General features: G+C 32.7%; 1 protein-coding gene across 1 annotated transcript; it reads left to right on the forward strand.

Annotated features, from left to right (window-relative positions):
* The first annotated feature begins 1,426 nt into the window (after nucleotides 1-1,426).
* On the forward strand, nucleotides 1,427-19,193 carry LOC143202258 (propionyl-CoA carboxylase alpha chain, mitochondrial). Its single transcript, XM_076413607.1, has 9 exons — nucleotides 1,427-1,602; nucleotides 5,101-5,289; nucleotides 7,620-7,787; nucleotides 10,951-11,198; nucleotides 12,662-12,859; nucleotides 12,952-13,284; nucleotides 16,351-16,989; nucleotides 18,806-18,993; nucleotides 19,053-19,193. The coding sequence occupies exons 1-9, from the start codon at nucleotides 1,543-1,545 to the stop codon at nucleotides 19,166-19,168; spliced, it is 2,139 nt and encodes a 712-aa protein (XP_076269722.1). The 5' UTR covers nucleotides 1,427-1,542; the 3' UTR covers nucleotides 19,169-19,193.
* Nucleotides 19,194-22,341: the final 3,148 nt, after the last annotated feature.

The raw sequence follows: 22,341 nt of genomic DNA on the forward strand, positions 1-22,341 counted from the left end.
TTCTATGAATGTTCTAGTTTATCAATTGTTCTTATTACATCATCTGCAGTAGCTCCTATCGACATTTCTATTTTTTCATATTTTTATACCCCATATACATTAATGTTTTATATACTTAGTATTGTTTATTATTACATCCATTATGGATAGGATTCGGCTTAAACTTCCACCTTGTTTTAGTCCTTCTTGAGTTTGGAAGGTTTGTGTTTGATCAACTCAACCTTAATAGGTCAATTGAAAAAGTCCCCGGCCTACCATAGTAAAACACATTTTTTGCCAAAATTAGTTGTTTTATTCAAAATAATTCCCTCCAATGGTGAAACACTGACTATAGCGACCCTCCAACTTTTCGATACCATTTTTGTAGTACGATTTGTCCTTTGTTTCAAAAATTTCTTCCCAGCGACCATACATTTCAGATCTAAGAACAGAAAATAGTCGCTGGGTGCCAGCTCTGGAGAATACGCTGGATGAGGAAGTGATTCGAAGCCCAATTTATGGATTTTTGGTACGGTGCATTATTTTGGTGAAGCAGCACTTTATTTTTCTTCAAATACGGCCGTTTTCGCGGTGTCGTCCATTAAACGGTGCAATAACGCTATGTAGTAGTCGCTAATGATAGTCCTTCCTTTTTTAAGGTAGTCAATGAAAATTATTCCAAGAGCATCCCAAAATACAGACCTGAAAATACATTGTGTGCAGTCCACTCGGATTACTGTCGATTGGACTTCGGAGTGAAATGATGGAGCCATTTTTCATTCATTGTAACATATCGATGCAAAAACTCGGGTTTATTACGCTTGATCATCTTCAAACACTGCTCCGAATCATCAACTCGTCGTTGTTTTTGGCCAAAAGTGAGTTCGCGCGGTACCCACTTTGCACAGAGCTTTCTCATACCCAAATATTCGTGAATAATATGATATACGCATTCAGCTGATACCTTTAGAGTGGTTGATATTTCATTCAATTTCAATGTACGGTCATTCAAAATCATATTCATCATCTTTTAAGAGTTAGGGAGGCCTAACAATAAACATATGGATGTGTCAGGCCGGGGACTTTTCAACTAACCTATTAATATGTGTGTTATTTTTATTATAAATAACAGCAAATTCTTCAACAATCTCTACTTTTAATTTTTATTTAATAATTTTTATTTCCAACTGGTCTTTTCTCCTATTTTTTTAAATTTGTTTTCATATTAAAGCTTTCCAAACTCTAAATACTAATCACTTAGAAGGTTATTGTCTCCATTAAATACGTCCGTAATTGATGATTGTTGTTATATTTTGGACCTTGAACTGCGTCAACGAGTTATCAAGAAGAAATTCGAAACACTTCATCATCATCGTAAATATATAAAGAAATTATCTCGTCTGTGGCACAAATCGGAATTTTTGTGTGTAATACGTTGATCTTTGGACGAGACTACCAACACTATCGCCACGATTTTATGCTCTTTTTATTTATTTGTGAAAAAAATGTATTTATCTACATCGCGTGAATTATTAGTTAGTGTTAGTTTCGTTCAGCTGCAAAATGGTGTTGAAAAGATTGTTTGTTTTCAGTGTATCGTACACGTGTCATAATAAAGTAAAGGTAATATATATTATAATATATTTATTATTGCAGTTTCCGGGGTTGGCATTTTGTATTTCGGGATTTCCGATCAAAAATTATATATTAATATAAGTTATATATCATTGTGGCTATATTATTTTTCAAAATATTGCCAATAGCGATCAACATACAAGGTTGGAAAAAAGTAATTTCGGTTTTTCCTAATAAATGGATTGAAAGTCGTATATCTCTGATAATACCAAGTCTTACCATAGGACGTTCGAAAGGCAGCAAATAACATTCTAAATATAAAAATAGTTTGATTTGTTTAATCAACCAAAAGTTACTATGCCTTGAAAATGAAGAATATAGAAGGTTATTTTGCTATTTTATTTCCAAGATGAGAAAAATTCTTATAGTGACGAGTACTTTAGCGAATACCCATACGAGGATTGGGTTACTTCTTTTAGCACAAGCAATGTTTAACTTAACACATTCGCTGCGTCTGGTTAAGGAAACCAGAACCAGAAGTGGAAACCATTACATGTGCTAACACTCGAACAATATAAATAAATTGAAAAGTCCCCGGCCTGGCACATTCATTATTCTGCATCATTAGTTTGTGAATGATAGCATTTTGAGTGAAGCAACTTTTGTTATTGTGAAAAAAATGGATAAAAAGGAATTTTACGTGTTGATAAAATTTTGCTTTTTGAAGGGAAAAATTCAGTTGAAACAAAAACTTGACTTGATGCCGAGTTTCCGAACACTGTCCCAGAAAAATCAACCATCAAGGTGTCAAGGTATGCTAAGTTTAGACGTGGTGAAATGAGCACCGAAGACGGTGAACGCAGTGGACGGCCAAAAGAGGTTGTTACCGAGGAAAACATTTAAAAAATCCACAAAATGATTTTGAATGGCCGTAAATTGAAACTGAATGAAGTAGCAGAGGCTCTAAAGATATCAACTGAATGTGTACATCATATCATTCACGAATATATGGGTATAAGAAAGCTCTGTGCAAAGAGCGAGCTCACTTTTGACCAAAAACAACGACGAGTGGATGATTCGGAGCAGTGTCTGAAGATGATCAAGCGTTAAAAACTTCAGTTTTTGCATCAATGTGTGACAATGGATGAAATATGGCTCCATCATTTGACTCCGAAGTCCAATCGACAGTCATCCCAGTGGACTGTACACGATGAACCCGCTCAGAAGCGTCGGAAAACGCAACAGTCGGCTGGCAAGGTTATGGCGTCCCTATTTTGGGATGAGCATACAATAATTTTCATTGACCTTGAAAAAGGAAGGACTATCAACAGCGACTATTACATAGCTTTAATGGATTATCTGAAGGACAAAATTGCCGAATAATGGCCGCATTTGAGGAAAAAGAAAGTGCTGATTCACCAAGACAATGCATCGTGTCACAAGTCAGTGAAAAGGATGACAAAAATCCATGAATTCGGCATCGAATTGCTTCTTCATCCACCGTATTCTCTAGATCTATTTTAAAATTTGGAGGGTCGCTATAATCAGTGTATCATCCTTGAAGGGAATTGTTGAATAAAAAAAATAATTTTGGCAAGAAATGTATTTTACTATGAGGCCGGGGACTTTTCAATTGGCCTCTTACCTATTATAATGCTAGAGAAGACTAGAACGTACAACGATATGCTGTTTCGAGCACCTATTAGGCGTCCTTAGCACCACAGTAAATAATTGGCAGGCGCCGCTGTGGCACTAGACAAATCGAATGTCTTAAAGATGAGTCTCACCCTGGTCGGTCAATCGCTGAAAATGTCGATAAAATTATACATATCGTAAAGGTATACTCCACGACAAAACTTTAGCACCTTACAGATTTTCCATTTCAACAAAAATAAAATAAACAAAAATAAATGTTTAGATTTTAGATTCTACAATTCAAGTAAACATTATATAGAGACAACTATTGTTTACTTATAGGTAGGGTGGTTAAAGTGTTGGGCTGCTATAGCTTTTGAAAATCAGCAGAAATACAATTCATTCCTGGGAAAATTCGAATTGCCTTTTTCAGCAAAAATAAAATAGAAATATGCTAAAGTTCTGTCACGGAGTGTAAACCATACTTCGTCTTATTTCTGCGGAAATAAACATCGCCCAAGAAATAGTTTCGAACCTTTTACAAAGACTGTATACGAAAAGAAGATCGGTATTTAAATTCCCCATCAATTAACAGTGCAGAATTTAATGGATCGAGTCACCCCTGAAATTAATTTATTTTTAAATTAAATTTCTTTTTGGAATAAATTGGGCAAGTATTATTGACGCAATCCACATTGACGTATAGGAAGATGATGCTAAATATGTGATGGGGTTAAAAAGGATTTTTTTATCACGATCAGCTCAAACCATGCCAAACCATTAATTCCATTCTCTACTGTCAACAATTAATGCGATTTATGTAAGCAATTAAAAAAAAGGACAGAATTAAACAATATATTTCAGATAATCAATTAATCATACCACACACACATCTAATGGCTCGGCAACAATTGAGATATTGGCTGGGAAGGCTTGATGCATCCACCGTATTGTCCACAACTTGCCCCATCCCACAAACACTTATTCCGATCTGCAAAACTCACTTAATGGTGTAAAAAAGAGGCTTGTGTAGATTGTTTGGTTGAGTTTTTCGTCAAAAAAACCTATAGCAAAAAAATTATGGTCACAAAAAATATGGATTAATATTTCAAGTGCCGCCTTGGTTGGCGCAGTGATAAAGGCGAATCATTTCGAATCCTGCTGTGGCATGGTCGTAAATTTATGTTTGCGATTGTTTGTTATATATGATTGTCCTAGATAAGAGTATAAATCCGACAGGGGAAATGATACCAGTCACGCCAGTAACTAGGCTGGGTAAGACCGGATGTCTTCTGGAATGATTTCTAAGTTGGTCAGTCGCCAGTCGCTTGCTTTAATACCGGGTGGTTCGGAACCCACGTTAAACTGTAGGTCCAGTCCAGATAAACCCTCGTTGGTAAATATGGAACTTTAAAATATTTAAAAAAAAAGTATTTGGAGTATACATAAATAAATTATATTAAAATCATAAGAAAAATCGACATTACCTTTTACCATCACATCATGATCGGTATACGTCTTTTACATTTTTAAAAATTGCAGCCCAATACAACTTCAATTTTCAACAATATATAAAATAATTTTGTAGTGTTATTAAGAAAACTATTAATATTATTATATTGTTTTACATTCACGGTTATGAATCATAATTAAGAGTTATCATATGTTTATTTAATCAACATAAGAATTTTATTAATTATAATTTTGAAAACACGTAAACTTGTCATATTAGTAACACTACAATATAATGCATAACAAATGAAATATCATAAACATTCATACTGTTTCATTGTTAAGTGCCAGACAGTAGACCTTTCAATCCTTTTTATTATTTACCTGAACCTTTACTAATTGGAAACAAAATTTGAGCACACAACTAATAACAAAACTCCACTCGAATTAACATTTCAGCTAAGATCTTTAAGAATGGTCGCATTCCGAAGAGGCTTGGGTTCGTTAAGCGCAGCGGAAACAAACGAAGCCACTTTCAAAAAAGTGTTGATCGCCAACAGGGGCGAAATCGCCTGCAGGATAATTCGGACGGCGAAGAGGATGGGCATCAGAACAGTTGCCGTATATTCCGTTGCAGATTCACAAGCGGTGCGTATATATCTACTGTTTGTTTTATCCTGACGGTATGTAGAACAAATATTTCATGTTTAGGATGGACTCGGAGTTAATTATGAAAGATTAATAAATGTTTATAATGATCAACACGTATACAATATTTTATAATTTGTAAAATGCTTATTTTACAAGATGTTGTCTACGAATCTAATGTCTACTTCAAGCTTGTTACACCCAACCAGGTGAAACGGCTTCAAGTTTTCCAAAATAAGCTCCTCAGGAGAATGTTAAACGCTCCATGGTTTGTCAGAAATAATCAAATTCATAGGGAAACTGACACTCCAGAAATCAAGCACTTCATATCTCAATCATTCCTCAAACAACAACTCAGCTCAAATTCTTCTGAAAATGCGCTTGTTCGCGAGCTGGTCAACATGCTGGGAGCTTAGCGACGCTTCCCCGCTAACATCCGCCCTTCACCAGGCTGAAACGACCTCATCCGTCGCTGCAGTCAAAACTTTCGCCTCTATACGACAGTGTCCAGTCGTGTGTTAACTCAAGTTCGCGAATCAAAAGAATCGCCGGGTCCTCGCGCCCAATAACAGGGGTTAACTGTGAGGCGGTTTCGGCTTAGTGTATTGGTAAGCCCAGAGGCAGTCCCACATAACCCGGTCCAACTTGTCACTCCAGGACAAGTCTCCGCGACCAGGTATGCGTCATGCATTCCACCGCCTGGTTTTAGATCAGAACAAAAAAAATTATAATTTATTTCAAACGAATTATTTTTTACTTTTCACAATATCACCTTGTCGCCATTCATTCCCATCTCATTACTATGCGGGTACATATAGATGGCGCTAGTTTTAATGCTTTTTCAGTTAGTATTAACCTTCGAAAGTAGGCTGTTAAAATTTCAATATATTCTACTCATAAGTTTGTGAATTATTGTTCCAAGAGTGTCACTACTTTTGTTATCTTCAAAACAATGGATCAAAAAAAATTTCGTGTTTTAACTTTACACCGCTTCTTAATGGGAAAAAATACCCTTCAAGCGAAGAAATATTGAACAAAAAAAACGCGTTTCTTTTGTTACGGCCGCGACTCTTCAGCCTATCAAAATATATAATTTAAAGGTAATAGGATCTTTTTTGACTGAAACTATATCACAATTACCACTACCACAAAACATTGAAAACAATAGCAATACGTTTCTATGACTAAAATGTGTTCACTGTAAATTTATAAACAGAGTTAGGCAGTATTTTGTAATTCAATAACATTTTTAAAATGTTATCTGTAATTGGCATTTCAATTACATGATGCTAAGGTATTTTATAGTTAGTATTTGAAATACTTATGATTTCAAGTCGACTGAAGTCATAAAATACTGTCTTGACATCAATTAACATATCACTATCCCACAAGATGGACTTGTCTTTGTAATTCTATAGTCGAGCTTATGAGAAACACATCCAAATAACATCATTTATTATAGAATTGGGTAAAACAAACACTTCTAACTATAGCAAACTTCTACCTACTTTAATGTCCGTAAGAACAAAATTAAATCGGCTGCAGGATTGCTATTTGATACATTTTACAGTTGTTGCACTACAATGAAAAGACAGCTTAGAAAAAAGAATCGATAAAATTTTTAAACTGCTATCCGAAATCTGAAATAAATGCAGCTATATTGATGTCATGCTACCCTCGTTACAAAATGCGAAGATGAGAAGCAACGAATTAAAAAATCTTAAATTAATGCCTTAGACAAGTTACAAATGTTAAAAAAGCAAAGTAAAGTAGTGAAGAAGATGATAATTTTATTATATTGTGAACAGAGACACGATAGTAACACACTAGTGTTCATGAAAGCATACTCTTCTTTTGCTAATTAATAGGCTGGACCGAATCAGGTCTATTCTATTTACATAATCTAACACCTGACTGTATTTTGTATTCAAGATAGAAATAGTTAAAATAATGTAAGCAAAGCATGTATTCTGCCTAGATTACATTTACTACAATGGCCCATTTACAACAATATTTAGTAGCTTTCAGTAACACTTTTCTTTGATGTAAAGTGAAAAAAAATGCAAATGGAAATTCAAAAAAATGATAAGATAAGACTTCTTTCAATCCCAAAAATATATCTAGAGCTTATTCTTTATGGGAGAGCCTTGAGCTTCTTCAACGATTAACTGATGTACCATATAATTCATATATATATATATATATATATATATATATATATATATATATATATATATATATATATGTATATATATATATATATGTAAGTAACGATTATTCTTATGCATGTTTGTAAAATGACAGCCCAATAAGTTCTTTTGTATCTTTAGAAACACGTTAAACTAGCTGACGAAGCCATCTTCATAGGACCATCACCAGCAATAGAATCGTATTTAGACTTCGAAAAAATCTTGAATGCTATTAAAGAAACAGGTGCCGATGCTGTCCATCCTGGATATGGATTTCTCTCGGAAAATCCAAAATTTGTACAAGCACTGGTAAGTTATATCAGTAACACAAAACAATATATAGCAGGAAACATATTCTTTAAAATATATACCAATATATATATAAGTGCACACATTAGGTTCAATAGTACTAAAAACTTTCAAAAACAATATTATTTTATTACTTAACGCAATAAATATATTTTTAGTATTTCAACATTTACTGACGAATAATATTAAAAACAAACTAAATTGTCATCTACCCTGGTACATATCGTTCTTGAACATAGACCCAAAACCAAAATCTACACGATTAAAATTGTTTGTTTATTCCTTTTTAAGCGATATTATTTATAAACGTTGTCTTAATCAAACATTATCCTACTATTGATGTTATTGAGGTCAAACGAAGATTAACAATATTAAACAGCAATTTCATAATGGGATTTCATGTTATCGAACCTGCCATTTACCAACAGTCTCGCACAAAGCAAAGCAAAGAAAACCACAAACTACCCACTAATCTCTATGTCTAATTCTTGAGCCTTTGAGGAACTACCTAAAGCTTATTTAGAGGCTATTACGCTACAGATAGTTCACCTCATTTCCTATATAGAGAATTAATGAAATTGGTATATATATATATATATATATATATATATATATATATATATATATATATATATATATATATATAATTTATGAACAGTTTAAAGTTTAAAACAAAATCTTATTATATACAAACAATACTACTAAATCAATCTTATTTTAATATAAACGAAACTCTTAATTCTCAATTTACCTATCGTTTCTCATAGTTAGACTAAACACGACACAATATATAACATATCCCTCCTCTAGAAAGGACCAAAGGAATATACGTTGTTATTGTGGCGTTTAGACAACTTTAGCTAAATTATTTGTAAATATCGAGTGTATATTCGTCCGCCAGTTTGCTTTTGAAAATGTTCTAAATTGTATTGTTTTTTTATCAAAATATCCATGATATTACGTGTATAAAATGAATTTCCCAAGTTTTAGTGTCCCCTAATTGCAACATTTTACAGTTAAGCAACTGAGCTATTGGATTGTACCAATTTTAATAGATGTGACCAAGATGACAAACTTCTTACTAATCTAGTTCAGTTCACAACAACTTCAGCCCGCCTTTGATGGCCTCATACCCTAAACTACGATTCTTGTACCAAGAATACATGAATTAGAAGCTTTTTTCAACGCATTTATGCCTCATAATTCTAATTGTTCCTGACTAGGAGACTTTGACATTCTTGAGCTTCACATTGAGCTGCTTAAATTAATTGAGAAACAATTGGTAATCTGATATCGAGATATCTTCCTTTCTTAATAAACTATGTATTTTCTTAATAAATAAGTTGAATCCTTTTAGCTGAATGAATGATCAATAGATAACAGCTTTATGATTCCAGTTTATCTAAATGTTATGGCAATTAATATTCTTTTAATAAAATACTAATTAGCTTAAACAAAATCATTGCCTTAATGGAAATAATATTAAAATAATTATTGAAAATATATTGAAATTGAATTTTGTCAATATTGCTTCCATTTAAAATCGATAATATTTCGCAACTTTGTAACTCTACCAGAACTTGAACGAATAACTCCTATTATTTTTAAACTAACATTCATAGGTCATGTTGATTTATTTACATATAATAAAATCAAAGAAATTTAAAAAGTTATTAAAACTTACAAAATGATTAAATAAATAATAATCTGGCTTAGCTGGCGCAGTGATCAGAGCGACAGGACGGTCCTCCTACTATTACGATAGTCGCGGGTTTGAATCCTGCTGGAGCATGGATGTACTTTATGTTTTTGATTATAATTGTAAATATCTTTAGCCAACAGTGGAAAATCTGGAAGGAATAACCATCCCTGTCAAGTCAGTAACCAGGCTGGGTAAGACCGGATCTGGGAAATTTTCTAATTTAGTCACTCGCCAATCGGTAGGCCTAATACCTAATAATATATATATATATATATATATATATATATATATATATATATTTATATACTATTTGAAGTAAATTATAAAAAACTCATTATATATAACGTTAGTACATAATGCATCTTTTAAATTACAAAATATCTTATTAAAAAACGAAATTTTACATAATTTCCATTATATAAATAAGTGTCTACCGACTTTTTATCCAGATTAAACTTTAATTAAGGGAAAGTAAGTAAGTTTTATTTTTGGTTACATATCCCTTGATATGAGATGAGGTCAAACAGATCATACGTCTTCATTCAAAAACTTTAATATGTGGTTTTTCAAAAGTTACATCTCCTATGTTTATATCGTTATTTCATTGCTGCCTCCTAATTTTTTTTAACTTCAAAATTTACGTTCACTTTTGGCGTTCAAGGTTATATAGTTGACGGTTTTACATCAAATAATTATAATAAAATGTATTTCCTCTTACTGCAACGATAGTCGGGGGTTCGAATACCGCAAGGATGTACTTTATAAAAATATAATTATACTTTATGTTTATAATTGTAATTGGAAATGTCTAGGTCACCGTGTAAAATATAACCAGAACTAACCTCAGTCATTACAATCTCAATCATGCCAATAAAAAGAAAGAACAATATCTGAAAGGGTTTAGAAAACAAAAACTAATAATTTTATTGAAAATATTATTTTAGTTGACGGAAAGAAGAGACACTGGCGGTAATAACAGACCAACCCGTCTCACTCGTTCACCATTCAGGTAATACAAGAAAAAACGTATGACCAGATAGTCTAGGCTGTATTACATAAAATATTTGTAATTTATTGTCGCCTTTCTATTATATCAGCTGGTGGAAATTTCTTTATATAACAAATAAAATCTAGTCTCCCTTTTTTAATATCAGTGAATAAATATTTATTAGCTAAATGTCACAATTTATACAAATCTAAGGTATAATCATCACAAAACCTTTTAAATACATCATTTAATCATAAAAAAATGTAATTCGCAGATAATATAAGCAGTGTCAAACACACTCTATCAATATAGCATATATTTTTATAAAATCACGTGCGTAATATCCTTAAACAACATTTTCGTGTTCGAACAAACAAATCCATCGAATTGCATATCAATTTTCAGTTATTCTCCATGTCGCAGGCAGCGATCTTCATAAAATGCAACCGGTTCAATGTTGTCTGAAATTTTAGGAAGCCGAGAACATAACCTTCATTGGACCATCAGCTGACGCCATCTCTCGAATGGGTGACAAGCTGCAATCGAAACGGATGGCAGTGGCGGCGGGAGTGAACATCATCCCTGGAGTCGATGCGATAGTAGCGGATGTTGATGACTGCGTGCTTGTAGCAAATCATATCGGATACCCTGTAATGATTAAGGCGTCTGCTGGTGGAGGTGGGAAAGGAATGAGAATAGCGAGAAATGATCAAGAAACTAGGTAAGGGGCAAATGTTATTAAATTTAAGACAAAAAAAGCAAGATATGTCCACTCGATTCAGTTTTATCTCTGAACGTTAAATTTTTTTTAGTTGCAGTATTATTGATGTTCATTAAAAAATAATATTTCAAAATTGTGCGAATGTAAAGGACAGGATGAAAAGAAATATTTTATGGCAATCTGATAGTTTTGACTTTTATTAGAAAATATTCATCATATTTTATATACTATTAAACATCCTTATAAATCAGCTATCTATAAATATCACGAATTTTATCGACATTAATAATATATCATAAAACTATTAAGTTCAATATAATCCTTTAAACCAATTTGATTCCAGCTTCTATTCGTCTTCCGTTATCAAAAGCGAGTAATATGCGTGATTTTCATAATATGCAGATATAAGCATAATTCAATGTAAAATGTATACACAGAGATCCAGAGAAAAGAAGTTTTTAATTATGCGGTAACTCCCCAAGAGCTAAAAACCTGTTTAAGAATAAGAACTAAGAATAATAATTAAGAATCTGTTAAAAACGATACACTACTACAAGATACACATAAGAACATAGATTTTCTTTAACTCTTGAACCAAATGTACCTGTTGATATTTGAAGACATAACATAAGAACATAGACAGAACATTATTTTTCAATAATTTCTTCTAATTAATTGTCTTAGATTTTAAATTTTGTTTACTTAAAATTAAAAATTTCATTGCCTACATAACTAAGATTGAATATTATTCTATTAAAAGTACACAAAAAATATACCAAGGTTTTCAATAAGTCGGTGGATATGAAAAAACATTACTTTATTTTTGAGGACAGTTTTCCTTCAACTTTCAATAAACTGATTCCAGGGATTATCCAATTTGTGGATCCCATCGACGTAATGATTTTTGAAAAAGCCTGCAGCAAACCTTTTCAACAAAAAAATCTTTTAATATTTAAGAATCATATTTAGCTCACAACTGACAAATAAGCTAAAATTCGCAACAAACTGTACCTGAATTAATTATTCTTAAAAAGGCTTTTAGAAATGTGTATCTGGATAGAAAAATAACATTATGGCCCTGGAACGATTTTAAATTAATCAGTTTATTTTTAATACATACGAATAATTGAAAATATTGTTGCTGTAAAACTGTAAAATGATAAAATGTATTAATATTGTTTAGATATCTTTGTATTATATAACATATATCTCTTTTTAGGATTCAAAATAAAGTTCCAGAACAACACAATTCATACTTTGTACTTAATATAATTACTATTTATAGTTTAGTTACACTATTATCATAACAATGAGGCAATTAAATTAAAAAATTGCTAAATATTAAACTATTTCTTAAAACAATATAAATTATTTAAATAATTCTGTATATATATATATATATATATATATATATATATATATATACACTAGTTTATAGTACCTCAAGACACTTTTCTTTTTAGAGAAGGATATTTACTAGCATCCCAAGAAGCAGAAGCCGGTTTTGGAGACAAGCGATTATTAGTAGAAAAATTCATCGAAGATCCCCGCCATATTGAAATACAGATATTAGCAGATAAACACGGAAACGTAATACATTTAAACGAACGAGACTGTAGTATTCAACGAAGAAATCAAAAAGTGATTGAGGAGGCTCCCAGGTAAAACCATTCAAATATCTCTCAGCAATAAATCTAACTTTAAGAAAATAAAAGACACGTTAATTATCAATTCCATATTTTATTATTTTTAGTGTATTTCTAGATAATGCCACCAGAGAAACAATGGGCCAACAAGCAATCGCACTGTGCAAGGAGTTGAATTATTCGTCAGCTGGAACCATAGAATTCCTGATAGATCAACGTAGGAATTTCTATTTCCTGGAAATGAATACTAGATTGCAAGTAGAACATCCAATCACCGAATGTATTACGAATATCGATATAGTGGAGCAAATGTTCCGGATTGCCATGGGTTGCCAGTTGAATATCAAGCAAGAAGATGTTAAAATTGATGGTTGGGCTATAGAGAATCGGATATACGCTGAAGATCCGTATAGGAGCTTCGGTATACCTAGTATAGGAAGGTAAGAACAGCTATTTTTTTTAGATATTTTAGAAAACTAAATATTTGGGTACCAAGCAGTAACGACAATATGCAATAGCAAAATAAAAATAGAATAATATAGTTATATATGTAAGGACAAATGGTTGTATATTAAATAATATCCATATCAGTTTGGTTTGTCAAACTTAACTAAACAATGTTAGGAGAAATATATATAATATCATATAAAACATATTCATTCATTCATTTATTCAGAATATTTTCTATAGAAAATGGAACTGTTATACGAGAACTTGCGATGGGATGTCGCCACTATCAATAACTACGATGATATTAGGTGCTTTAAAGTATTGATTAACACAACAGTTTTCCAAGGAAAGCTCAAAATTGTATTTTGGATATTCATTCTTTTGATTTGATATCAAAGCCTGGTTAGTCATCCAGAAAGAAACAAGACTAAATTAATTAACTATTTCAGTTAGAGCCACAAATTTTGATAGAAATTTAATTCTTTCGATGAGGTATCGCCATATTACCAGATTACAAAATGAGAAAAATTTGAAGAAAATGATATAAAATATTCTGATTATAAACTCAAAATATACTATTGAAATGAATAATTACATGCAAGCGTCTAATTTGTCAAATCTGTCTATGTCAGTTTAATGTGGCTAACAGAGCTTGTAAAAAATATCACATAAAAATTCATTCATTAAGCGTCTTTAGAGAAAATGGCATTATCATACGAACTTTAGGGCTCCCGTCGCCGTTAATTATCTAGATGTACTAACAGGTCAATTGAAATGTCCCCGGCCTACCATAGTAAAACACATTTCTTTTGAGAAATTAATTTTATTTTATTTAACATATTTCCCTTCAACGGTGATACACTGATTATAGCGACCCTCGAACTTTTCGATCCCATTTCTGTAGTACGATTTGTCCTTTGCTTCAAGATAGGCCTCGGTTTCGGCGATCACCTCTTCATTTGACGAAAATTTCTTCCCAGTGAGCATTCTTTTGATATATGAGCAATTCGAAGCCTAATTCATGCCATCGTTTTCACTGACTTGTGACACGGTGCAAGGCAATGCATGGTGAAGTAGCACTTTCTTTTTATTCAAATGCCCCCGTTTTCGGCTATTTCAGCCTTCAAACGGTGCAATAACGCTATGTAATAGTTGCTGTTGATGGTACTTCCTTTTTCAAGATAGTTAATCAAAATTATTCCAAGCGCATCCCAAAATACAGACACCATAGCCTTGCCAGCCGACTGTTACGTTTTCCCACGCTTTGGAGCGGGTTCATTCATCTTGTGCAGTCCACTCGGACGATTCGAAATGAAATGATGGAGCCATGTTTCATCCATTGTCACATATCGACGCAAAAACTCATGTTTATTACGCTTGATCATCTTCAAACACTGCTCCGAATCATCAACTCGTCGTTGTTTTGGTCAAAAGTGAGCTCGCGCGGTACCCACTTTGCACAGAGCTTTCTCATACCCAAATATTCGTGAATGATATGATGTATACGTTCAGTTGATATCGTTAGAGTGTCTGCTATTCCATTTAATTTCAATTTACGGTAATTCAAAATCATTTTGTGGATTTTTAAAATGTTTTTGTCGGTAACAACCTCTTTTAACAGCCTCCACTGCGTTCACCGTCTTCGGTGCTCATTTCACTACGTCTAAACTTAGAATACCTATCCTTGATGATTAGTTTTCCTGGGGCAGTGTCCGAAAACTCGGCATCAAGCCAAGTTTTTGCTTCAACTGTATTTTTTCCCTACAAAAAGCAATATTTTATTAACACGCGAAATGCCTTTTTATCCTTTTTTTCACAATAACAAAATTTGCTTCACTCAAAATGCTATAATTCGCAAACTAATGATCCGGCAGTATCTTTTGGGTGTTAGGGCTAACTAAAAACATATGGATTTAATTCTAGTAGCGCCATCTATGTGTCAGACCGGGGACTTTTCAATTGACCTGCTGTAATATAATAAACATGTAATGACGCTTCATCTCGAGTATGCATTGAAAAGTGCCTGATCTGCTTCTAACTGGTCTTAAACCCAAAAGAGATCTATCCATTATATTGATATCTGGATGTGAACTCGAAGATATTTACCAATGAAAATGCTCGAGTCAAACAGATAGATTATATTATTAACACGTATTTAGTAATATTCTTCAAAATAATGACTTAATTCTTTAAAAATCAATCAAAAGGGAATGGTTAGTTATATTATGATGGACTGCAATTAGTTTGAACTCTGGATACTTGTATCAATAATTATATTCCCTAAAGCTAAAATATAATAACTTTAATTTTCCAATACTTAACTGAAATTCATTAATTATAGTTAATAACAATATATGTCTCTGAAACTCAGATTTTTTTTTTAATTTGAACAAAAATTATATTTTCCATAATTAGTGTGTACCTGGCTTGAATAACATCACAATTATTCATAGTTGAGCAAAAATGTACTTTAGTACTTTAATTACTATGACGTTAATGACATAGCAGCAGATTACTTAAAAACCACAGTATAATATAGTAAAGCAATATTGATGGAGTTGCTAACAACATTTAGATATTGGGCATCACGAAATATTTCTCCAAAATTGCCTACAAATTTATTTTCTCTGTGTTCTTAGTCAATACATGTAAATCACCGTTTCCAACTTCCTGTCAATGGCTGTCAACTACAAATAAAATGACACAGCTCAAAATCTCACAGTTGTCCGTTAATAGACAGTAATTGAAGGCAGCAGTGGGAAATTCAAAGTCCCTGACTTATAAACTACCTTCAAGCATTCATGTCATTGTAAGAAATTGCAAGGGACAGTTCATCTATATTATACTTCATAAAAAAATAGCATACATGAGTCTTTCAAGTATAAGAATAATTGCGTTAATGTATGACATACAACTTGTTTTGTTCGATTTTAATATCGTCCCGTCTTTATTGAAAAAACGCTACATAAATCAGATTAAAACCTAGATAATTCGACGATTCCCTAAAATTACACCATCTGTTCTAAACCTTTTTTATCAACACGCTTTTATTTCAGAATACACGAGTACAAAGAACCCAATCACATAGAAGGTATACGATGCGACAGCGGCATAGAAGAAGGCAGCAAAATCAGTATGTACTACGACCCCCTGATATCGAAACTAATCAGTCACGGCCGAACCAGACAAGAGGCGATAGAAAAATGCACAAGAGCCCTGGACTCCTACGTGATCCGGGGAATCACCAACAACATACCCCTCCTGCGGGACGTATTAACCGAAGAAAATTTCCGAACGGGTCGCATAAGTACGAACTACTTACCCACCATTTATCCGGATGGATTTAAAGGGTTGTCCCTGACCGTACGTGAGAAACATAAACTGGTAGCGGTGGCCGGAGCTCTGTTTGCCTCCAATCAAATTAGGAGCAAAAGTTTGATTAACTATTCCGAATTTAGAAAGCGTACCAAAGTTAAGGAAGATTGGAAATTATCGATCCGGCTGGACGAAGAGGTATTCAGTGTCAATGTCAGCGATGGTAACGGTCTGTTTAAATGTAAGGTGAATGCTAATTGGTTGGAAATAGATAAGAACGGTATTAACTTGGCCAAGTCCCTATTAGAATTGGAAATTGACAGAGAAAGGGATATTTTCCAGATTATATCTAAGAATGCTGTAGGGGATTACCATTTGATGTAAGTAGTTTCTTGTAGAATATTTTATTCTCCAATATATAGGGCAGTATATAATAGGTCTAGTGAAAACTAAGACCATTATTTTTCCAAGAGATTTTTTAATTACGTCTGACATTAGATATATTAGTACTATCTTAATTTACAAATGTATTACTACTGCTCTGTTGTACTTGTATCAAGACACATTAAGACGGATGCGAGATAAATATATATATAGTCTATTCAAAGTTTTTTTAGTAATGCGTCATGGCTATTTGTGACGTCGAAACATTGCAATGCTGCCGCATATACTCTGAGTTTTAGTTCAGCTTGTCTTTGACATACAAGAAAATCCTAATCTTTTAATTTTTTTCTGACGTGGGGTAATTTTGCTTGAGGATTTGGATATCTCTCAAGTGATATAATGAGGCTTTTGTTATTTCGCTGTTATATCACTATTAATATGGATATATTTCAAGCTATTAAGCTGTATTTCAATCTATTTTCAATTTGTGGGTATTGTTAACAGAGACTTATACTTTTTCTATAGATTTAGACATATAAATGCATTTTGGTATAAAAATTGTGTTCGCTAGCAGATTTTTCAAGTACTCTTTCTTCTGGCAGTGCAGAAGAGAAATAAGAATGAGCCCAAGACACTACCTTGCGGAAGTCCAGCCGATAAAAATTTACATATTGAGAATGCCCCTTCATGCGAAACTATAAATTTTCTTTCGAACAGATATGATTCTAGTAATTGATAATAGGTCCGTGGCAACGATTTACTCATCTTGTTGAAAAGTACAAATTATATACCCGATCAAATGCCTATAAGACGTCCTAGACTAATAAGGTAGTGTTTATTTTCTTGAAACGCCTTTTGAATAACGATTTGGTCAATTTTCCATGATGTTGAAAGCCAAACTGGAAATCTGGTATTTATACAAGTGATTTAATAAGTTAACACGATAACTATTCCCAAATAATTTGGATATACGTGCAAAAATGTGCAAAAGATCATGGAAATAGCCAAGTTCAACCACTCAAATACAAGAACTGTTTGTAATGCACGAATTTGTATCAAAAATCACTAAAGAGTCATATTCTATGACCTGATGACCAAAGTTGAGTGGGGTGTCTGAAGGAGGCAATCGCCCAATTTTGGCCACTAAAGCAGTATCTGTGTTTCACCAAGATAATGTCAAACAATTATCAATAGAGACTCGCCAGGACATCCGAGAGCTTCAACAATCGCCTAACTTGCTATTAATCATTTATTTGTCATCTTTGAAAAATATCATCCACACCGTATCATTGTTTACCGCAAATTTTCTTTAAAAATTAAAATTGTCAATGGAATATCCGAGTTTATTCTGTTTAAATAGCACGATTTTATCGTGAACAATATATAGTTTCAACAAAACGTGAAAAAATTTAGTTATTACATTAGTTAATCACATTGATCATGTCATTTAGCACCAGTTATTTGTCTATACTAAAAACACATTCATTGAATGAAACTCAACGTTACAAATCTTGACAAAATTTGGGGCACCCTATATATGTGAATCCCAAGAAATAAATTGTGAAATAAAATAACTCAACTTGATATATTGTAAATATAATATGAAGAATTGATGTTCACATTTTCGCCATTTTTTTTTCGGCTAAACAAAATATCTTAGACCTGTTATCGCTCAACAATTTTTTAAATATTTCTATTAAATCTGTTTATTTATTAATACATTGTTAATTAGTACTAGTGTATGAATGATAAATGGCATCTTTATATTTAATGTGAACTTTAATAGAATCCATAATATAGATTTTTCTATAGATTTCGTGGAAATAACTATAAACTTAAAATCTTAACCCAAAAGGCGATGGATTACCACGGTTTGATGACCAAAAAGGGAGAAAATTATAAGGTGAACAAGCTAAAATCGCCTATGTCAGGATTAGTGAAATCGTTGTCATGCACAGAAGGAGAAAGTGTTGTAGAAGGTCAAGAATTATGTGTACTAGGTAAAAATCCTTTATACCATATCATTATTATAACTAACCTCAATTCCTTGTTATTGTAGAGGCAATGAAGATGCAAAATTTAATTACAGCTCCTTCGAATGGAACTATAAAGGAAATCAAGTTTAATGTTGGCGAGAAAGTAACAGAAGGTGATGTCTTAATTAAATTTGAATAATAAATAATATTTATATATTTATAAATTGGCTTTTTCTTTATCCCCAGTCAAACAAATTATACTACTAAGTCTTCCTAGTAGTCCTGTTTTGAAACAATACGATATAAATGATGAGAATCAAAGAAATTGCTCTTCTGGTTACTTTGTCAAACTATTAGTGCCAATTAAGTTACATCACAAGCTACATGTATGCTGATGAATAAAATTTAATCTTGACTAAACGTTGTTTAATGATTGTATTTACTACTTAATATGGTATTTGAAAAAGGTTTCTCGGAATTAAGCTTATCCCTAATAAACTGGCCATCTTAGACGCCATTCCCGAAGATATTCGCTCGTACGCCGCCTAGTTATTGGTGTATTAATTAATAGTCACAAACATAAATGACGTGCGAGATTTGTATCCGCGACTATGGCAGTAGCAGGAGCAGTCCTTTGTCACTTTAGCCGCTATAGCTATTGAGTTTACTTTAGCTACCAAGTATGAAATAATGCATTAATAAACTATTAAAAACGATTTATTTCTTATCATAGACAACCATTTTTCTTTCTAGTCTAGAAATAGATCTACTTCTAAACATTCTTTAATCAATTTAAATGTACATATTTCTACACAATGTTTAAATTTTTTATTATTTACCATACATTGTTATCGTCTTCTGTTTTACATTTATGTATAAGAAATGAAACAAAAATAAAAACAAAAACAAAAAAATCTATTAAGAACATTTAAACACAGTTTCAGAAAGTTTTGTCAAATATTTCAAAAATCAGCTGGTGGGTTTTGGTTTCTATATCTTTTAATTTGTAAAATAATGAAACGAAGGGGATCTTAATTAATTTAATAATTTAAAAAATAAATACTTTCGAATGTATGAATCAGTTTACATAACATAGAGCTTCATAAAAATATAATACCAAAAATTCCTTAATTCAACAACCAATCGATCTTATTTTCATTTATTGTAATATCAAAAAGTTTTGTACATTGAAACTTATTCAAGACATATAAAAAACGGTTCTTTTATGTTAGATATATATTGTTACAGGATATAATCAATAGGTATTTATACTAATATATAAATTTAAACAAGGATATATATCTTTCTGCAGTTGATAAGAATATTTTATAGAACAGAATAGTACTACATTGATTAAACCTATTGAACAACTCTTTAACAGCTCTAATTAGATGCTAGGTACTTTAACACTGCTGTTATTATAATATTGCTTAAAATCATTCGTTTCTTGTTATCCTAATTTAGCTCTATACGACTTTTAGTAACTCTTTAAATTTAAAATACTACTTAAAGGACACCTTTTTGAAGTGATTAAAAAGCTTAAAACCGAATCGAAGAACTCCACATATATTGGATATTTATTTTGAAAACAAAATTTAATTTATTTATTACATTGATAGTAGTCGTTGCCGACTAATCTATAAATTAATAATGACTATTTTATATCGTCCCTCATGTAATAATGTATATATAATAACATTACTGTTTTACTATTAAATGCACCTCACCTACACTACACTACATCACAAAAAATCAAATCACTTGAATCTTTTGAGTCTGCGTCCTCCTCTAGTGTTATTTAAGTATTGTAATACTAAGATATTGGCATGATAATGAAGTCTCTCTTCATGTCTTCTTGCAATTTCTTTAATTTCCTGAGTGACGGTCGAAATCTGAAGATATCGGTGCAAGTAATCAGTCCTGTAGTATCTGATGCACCTACAATACTTCTCAGGACTTTGGTCTGGAAACCTTGTATTGTATTTATATTACTTTTCACGAAAGATCCACATAATTGAATTCCATATGTCGATATAAGTTTCAGTTTTAATATATAACAGGTAATGCGAAAATATCGTCAAATATCGAAGCCCAATTCATGGATTTTTGACACGGTGCATTGTCTTGATGAAGCAGCATTTTCTTTTTCTTCAAATTCGGCCATTTTTCGGCGACTTGGTCCTTCAAACGGTCCAACAACGTTATGTAATAGTCACTGTTGATGGTCATTCCATTTTCAAGGTAGTCAATGAAAATAATTCCATGCGTATCCCAAAATACAGACTATAACCTTGCCAGCCGACTGTTGCATTTTCCCACGTCTTGGAGCGGATTTGTCGCGTGCAGTCCAACCGGATGACTGTCGATGGGACTTCGGAGTGAAATGATGGAGCCATGTTTGTGTTAATGTAAAATGTTGTAAAATGTTATAATTCACAAACTAATGATCCGAAAGCTGTCAAACTTATACACGCATCTTTTGAAGGTTAAAGCTAACTAAAAATCATATGGATTTTATTCTGGTAGCGCCACCTATGTGTCAGGCCGGAGAAACTTATGCGGCCTGATTATACGCGAACTGCATGTGCACAGATTTACTTTCGTTAATTTTTATTTTCCAGGTTTGTATCCAATTATTTATGTTGTCACTCGCCCGTTGCAATTTTCACGTGGCTTCTTCGCTATTATCTCCGACAGTCGAATCGCAGTACCATCAACAAATGTAGTTATCGTGATATTTTCTATTTATGGTATATCACATCGGTAGAGTAAGTAAAGAGTTGGCCCCAATACAGTTCCTTGTAGTACATCTGCTTCAGATTTTCATAGTCCAGTGTTGTGTTTTTCCGGTAACATCTTCTGTAGCTTATGAACAAGGCTGAATAAAATAATTATCAATGTTGCCAATTATGGACCAATAAGCGTAAATGAAACTAAAGCCTAATAATATAGTTTTAAACAACTTAGTCTTTCAAAATTAAGTTAACACTCTAAACAATTAATTATTTTTCTGTGTCATGCTTTGAAAACGGATCTTTCCTCCCTCGGAAATCGAATCCAAGAAACGATTTTGACAAAAATAATTATCCGCAAACGTTTCAGCTTTCTATCGGCCTCCCCCAAAAGAAAACAACCCCGCAACGCCGGAACCGAAAGGGCTAGCGACCCTAAATTTTCAATCGCCTTCCCGGAGAAGAGAGACGAAAAAACCGACGAAAAATCAGATCCCGTCTGATGGAGGAAAGGGCCCGGGGGTGCGTGCGAGCGGAAACATTATTAAATTGCCGCAATGGGGTTTTTTATGCACTTTATCCTGCCCTACAGGACTGCTTGTCTTGCACAAGGGGGCGCTTAAGTGCGCGAGCCCGCCGT

Source organism: Rhynchophorus ferrugineus, unplaced genomic scaffold (genome assembly GCF_030347505.1).
Source record: "Rhynchophorus ferrugineus isolate W39M unplaced genomic scaffold, kcgeb_rfMv2 rfM9, whole genome shotgun sequence".
In the NCBI taxonomy this organism is placed as follows: Eukaryota; Metazoa; Arthropoda; class Insecta; order Coleoptera; family Curculionidae; genus Rhynchophorus; species Rhynchophorus ferrugineus.